Source organism: Natrix helvetica, assembly GCF_964273705.1.
Source record: "Natrix helvetica genome assembly, chromosome: Z".
Lineage (NCBI taxonomy): Eukaryota > Metazoa > Chordata > Lepidosauria > Squamata > Natricidae > Natrix > Natrix helvetica.
The window spans coordinates 114410122-114416121 of record NC_138554.1 but is presented as its reverse complement, the minus strand read 5'-3'; the positions used below and the strand labels follow the sequence as shown (position 1 = coordinate 114416121).

At 34.4% G+C, this 6000-nt stretch overlaps 1 protein-coding gene across 1 annotated transcript in view; it reads left to right on the top strand.

Moving 5' to 3' along the window:
- Positions 1–4128: 4128 nt before the first annotated feature.
- Positions 4129–6000, top strand: part of LOC309401602 (macrophage mannose receptor 1-like) — a gene marked incomplete at both ends in the record, with an annotated part of 64356 nt that continues 62484 nt past the window's right edge. Inside the window, 3 exons of the mRNA XM_081970668.1 lie at positions 4129–4192; positions 4575–4976; positions 5343–5516. Of these exons, the coding sequence (XP_081826794.1) occupies positions 4129–4192; positions 4575–4976; positions 5343–5516 (640 nt within the window). The remainder of the gene's footprint in view (positions 4193–4574; positions 4977–5342; positions 5517–6000) is intronic.

Genomic DNA, 6000 nt, shown 5'->3' with positions numbered 1-6000 from the left:
TGCCTTCAGAAGTTGTGGGTGCTTCATCACTATAGATTTTTCAGAAGAGACTGGATAACCACTAGTCTAAAATGGTATAGGACAGTATTGGCGAACAGTTTTGACACTGAGTGCCAAAACCAAAACGTACACTCCAGTGTTGGGTTCTGGATCCCGGCAGCATCCACATGGACACGCACAGTGCGCGCATGCATCTTAGCACTCTGCAAGCTTCTGAGATGCTCCAGCTGCTCAGCAGAGCATCACTCAGGCACTGTACATGCCATGCCGGTGCGCAGAAGTGCAGAAGACTTAAAAGACCGGGAAGGAGCTCGGATGGCGGATGGGCCCTATGGAGCACTGTACTGGAACGGTATCCCGTGTTCCAGGCTGTCTCCGGTATGCCTGTGCCAGGGTGTACTGCCTGTAACCCACCATTGGTACACGAGCCAGAAACCATAAGAACAGCTGCCTGCTGCACATGCACACACTGTCCAGTTGGTCTTCTGGTTTCCAGCATATGTATGTATGCCAGACATCTGATCTTTGTGCATGCATGCATGCATGTCAGAAATGGCTGGTGCGCATGCACACGCTGGTAACCCAGAAGAGTAGCTCCTGCTGTGCATGCACTCCTGAAGACCAGCTGGCCGGTGCACACAGGCGCGCCGTGTAGTTGCTTTTCCAGTGTTCAGCACTCCTGCCCATGTGAAGACCAGCTGGCCGTCCGATGGCACACATGTGTGTGTCGGAAACCAGAAGAGCAGCTGGCAACAGCGCAAGTGCCCAGAGAAAGGTTCTCTTTTTTATTATTCAAATATTCAAATATTAATAAATCACAATATGTGATTCAGGTTCAAACCAGATCCCTTTTCTATGTGGTCTTCTGTGGCAATAATCATAGTGGTACTTTATCAGCTACTTTCCTAGCTGCCTAATAATATTATTCTTGAAACTAGGGGTTAACTTTTATTTTACTTTACTATCAATAGGCATGCTACCCAAATCTCAAATCAGAACCTTCAAGATGTAATAACCTTAAGGTTACTAAAATTATTATTTAACCATGCCAAGCAACAGGCATCATAATAAAATCTTAGGTCTGGCAAACCAAGACTATTCTCTTCCTTTAGAATCTTGTAAGTAGAATGGGCCAACTTACTGTGGTCATCTCACTGCAGCCATCTTGTTACAACCAACTCTCCACAGAATGACTCATAACTCCAATTGTCTGCATGTTACTAACACAAAACATGGAATACTTGCTTACATTCTTTAATAAGTTGTGGTCTTAATTAATTTCCATTTAAAGGACTGAGATCTGAATTTAAGGTATACCATCATTGGATTATTGTCTGAAAAAGATTTTGGAAGAATATTAGTTTTATTTGTCTTGTGAACCAAATTTTTAGCAATCCTTGTCATATTAATTCTAGAAAAGGATTTATGTCTCAGAAAAAAAAGTCAATTTTTACATCAGCATGCATCAATCAAATCTTCAAAATATTCAAAAAAGGTTTGGGACAGTTTCAATTACTTATCTTTAATTCCTTATCAGTAGATCTTGCCAGTTGTTACTAGTTATACAATTTCCAAGTATATACTAATACTGAAAATAAAAGGATAATAGCTGTTCAAACACATATTTTAAAATTTTGGTTTTTTCTTGGTGTGGGACATATAAACCAACTACCAAAGATTTTATTCCTTGTAATTCATTTTACACAATTACATATCTACCTTGATCCTCTGTGAATAATACATTTGATTGTAACTGGGAATTTATATACAAAATTACTCCATTGATCTTTTTTGTGATTGACAGAAATATATTCCAAGCTCAGAATTATATTTACTAAATACTTTTTATCAGAACTCTTTAATATAAGTTTCTTCTAAATATATATATTATATCTTGGTTTAATATTTTTAAAATAATGGAATGGGGGGGGTTGTCTTTTTTTGTGAGGAGTTCACCTAATTTAGTCGGGCTGGGGGAGGAGGTTAAGACAGTCCAGAAGGGGAATATAGAATTGGAAAATTTTATGGCAAAGATAGAACTTGAAAGAATGTCCTTTTTTCTCAGATTCCAGAACCTACCGGAGACAGAAGATGAAGATCTTAAGGATATCATGAGTACAATTTTAGCAGAATATATTAAAAGAGATAAAGAACAGTTGTGGTGGGATATGGATCTGGTTTACAGGATTAATTCAGCATATGCCAGAACACATAATGTTCCAAGGGAAGTACATGTTAAATTTCTTAGGAAGACCACGAGGGATGAGATTCTAGGGGCTCAAAGGGGGGGACCACTAAAATATAAAGATAAAGAAATTGCCATTCTTAAGCAAATTCCAAATGAATAAGAAATAAGAGGAGGAAGTATTCCTCCTTATCAAAGAAATTATATAATAAAGGAATTTGGTTTAGATGGTTATTGCCAGAAGGAAAGTTGATCTTCTGGGAGGGAAACAGAATTAGAATTAACACAGTTGTGGAGGCAGAGGCTTTCATTAAAAAACAGAGTGCCCTCATAGAGGACGAAAATATAAGAGGTAGTGAAAAAGGCGATAATACACAAGACATGAAGGAGGGAGGGGCTGCAGCTCTGCCTGGGGACAGGGGGGAGGGAACAATATTGGAAAGACTCAGGTCACAAAAATAAATATATCTGGAATATCATTCTAATTGTTGATATATTAGAAAGTGGCAAAAGAGATGATTGAACACATGGTTGATACAATGTATAATAAGATGCTGTTTCTGCTTATCTTTTATCTATTGTTTTTTCCTTTCTGTAAAAGTTGTGAGAATTGGAGAGATTTCTACCTCTAGCACGATGGAGTTGCCAAAAAAATTTTGTACATCCACCTATCCTTTTCCCATAAATTTTAAAAATCAATAAAATTCTTTAAAACAAAAAAATCTAATATTGCAAGTAGATAAATGGGTACCACTTTGAGAACCTAGCTGCATTCATGAGAAAGTAGAAGCCAGTGCTGGACTTGGCTGGATGCGAAGCAAGGCAACATGAAGTGAAGTAAGGCAAGGCAAGACCAGTTGAGGAGTCCAGAGGAGCCACTAATCAACTGGTGTAAGCTAGCTTGCCACCTGTGGTGTATCCATGATAGGCATGCAAATGCTGAACAGAATGAACTAGCAATTTTGACTGTCATTCTGTCTAGAATTGTAATTTCTCTGTCACTGTATCCCATAGCTTAAATAAATAAATTTATCTATAAGTTACTTGGAAAAGGAACATAATTAAATGAATGAAATTTGGAAAGTGTAAAATACCTTTATGCCATGCAGGGGTAGAAAAACCAGGTTTGCTTTTCAGCATGTCACGAAGAAATATCTGAAAGTGAGAAATGAATGTACGTTTGAGTTATAGAAATTTGGTTGTTGAATGAGGTAACAACAGTACATAATACAGGTCTGGGATAATAAAGAAAATACTTAGCAAAGAAATCATCGCTAAAAAGTAAGTCAAATAAGGATTTATAATGTCTTCTTGATTATTTCATTTGTTTGTGGATAATTGTATGAGAAACACTTTATTCAACATTTCAGGTTTATTACTTGTTATCTATTTCATTTTAGGTGATATGTATTTTTTAATTTCATTTAGGTGATATGTATTTTAACTCATAAAGACTGTAATATTTTAGACTTATACTTGCAATGGTAATTAATATATCATTGTAGTAATGTGTTACATATTTTGATAACAGAGATTCCTTGTTATGCTAATATTTTATTTCATCATTTTATTTACTTTTGTGTCCTGTATTTTCAGATTTGATGGTCACTGGTCACTGACTAAATAAATAGTATTTCATTTCATGTATACTGTTTCCTATTCTCAAATGGAATATTTAATATACATATACAGTATGTATGTATAATGGTTAACTGTAAATTCCTGAAAAAACTTCTATGTTAATAGGTCTTTTTCACAGAAGCCAAATACTATTTATAGTCTTCCTTATTAAAGTAAGTTCCTTGTTAAAGTAACATTTCGTAAGATTGAAGGCAGGAGTAAAAATTTGTTCTTTGCTTATATATAAAGAAGTTCCTCAAAAGAAGCTACCCCAGTTGGTTTTTAATTTCTGGATAGTTTTTGGGAATGTTTTATTGTTTATAATGCCTACATTATTTTTGTTTCTAAATCTTTTATTTCTCATTCAGCCAGTTTTTCAAATATCAGGTAAATGTGTAATTACTGTAATTTACTGTACACTTAAGTAATTACTTAAGTATAATTACTTAAATTGTTTATAAATGCATTTAAATCAATTGTGTAAATATCAATTGTTTAATTTATTTTTATTCAGTTAAAATCACAGTTTTTCAGTTATTATCTGTTATTTTCCAAACCATTATATATGGATGCACTCTCTGTAATTACTGATTGCCTTTAAATAATCTTTCAGAAGTTAACATCATAAAGTATTTTATATATTTTAGAAATATTTTATCTACGTCTATTATACTAAAATAAATAATAGAAAGTGCTAAATGTAAATATTATATATATACATGCATGTGCAGCATTTATTATTACTATTATTATTTGGTTAATTTTATAGACAGTGACACTTTTATGATGCACAATGAAAATCTTAATCTCTGCCTAAAACTTCAAAAATCTCGTTCCTTCACCTTCGACATCTGCAACAAGTTTAATGAGTGGCAAAATTTTAAGTGGGTATCCGATCATCAGTTATTGAATATGGCAGTGAAGTTATGCCTGAGTGTACCTTCAAAATCAAACATGGCTCCAGTTACACTGTCACCGTGCAACAAAACCATTGAATTACAGAAATGGGAATGCAGAAATGACACTCTATTTGCCCTTGCAAAACAAGATCTGTTTTTAAATCCCACAAATGAACATGAGAATGGGGTTATATTATCCAAAAACACCTCCACAAAAAGTGTTTGGAAGATCTATGGAACAAAGAAGAGCTTGTGTGCCCAGAAGTATGAAGGTAAATATCAGAATATTAATCGTTCTTGTTGAATTTTCTTACCTGAATTCTTTTTTCTCTCTCTCTCTGAATTTCTTTTTCTGAATATTGGAATAAATTGGATAGCAAAGGCATAATTTCAATTTATATTATTACCTTTAACATAGTAGAGTTGTTGTCTTTTACGTTATCTGAAAAAAAATGGCATGTATTCTAAGATATAAATTCTGAAAATTGTTCCCTTATTGAAGTAATCATGGTTACATGTATTGTACACAAATAATACACATTCCTCAGAACTAAATGCTGAGATATTTTTGAATAGCACTTCTACTCTCAATTCAGTACTTCTCAATCTAACATGGATATGTTTGATTTTTTAAATAGCTCTATTCACTATAGAAGGCAATTCCTTGGGAGCACCTTGTGTGTTTCCTTTTAAGTATATGAATAAATGGTATGCTAAATGCATAGTTGATGATGATGAACACAAACGGTTTTGGTGTGGAACAACTCCAGATGTGGACAAAGACTCTTTAACTGGATATTGTCCAGTAAAAGGTAAAGTATTATTTGGTAAAGTATTATTTCTGCCACACCTTTATTATTTTTACAAGCAACACAAAGTAGCTTCCTCTTTCTACTTTTTCTACAACAACAGGTTTATTGGGCTGAATAAAGTAACTGGCCCAAAGTCACTCTGCTGGTTTTCATGGCTAAGGTGGGATTTGAACTGGCAATCTCTTCTTTCTAACCTGATGTTTTAAGCACTACACCAAACTGGCTCTCATAGATATCTATGTTTAAAAAGAAGCCTTTTAGAATAGACTGTTTCACCCCGTGCAAGTAGAAAACGCTTTTTACCTTTCCCAGGGAATCATAACTTAATGACAGCATTTCTACATCAGCATTAGTTTATGGAAGTCCCTGTCATCAGAATCACTTTGCCTTGAGTTTATTTATAAAAATGCTCCAAAATAATTTTTCTGATGGGATAGAAGTAAATTGAGAAACGTGTGTAGAATTAATATCAACTGGAACCTTT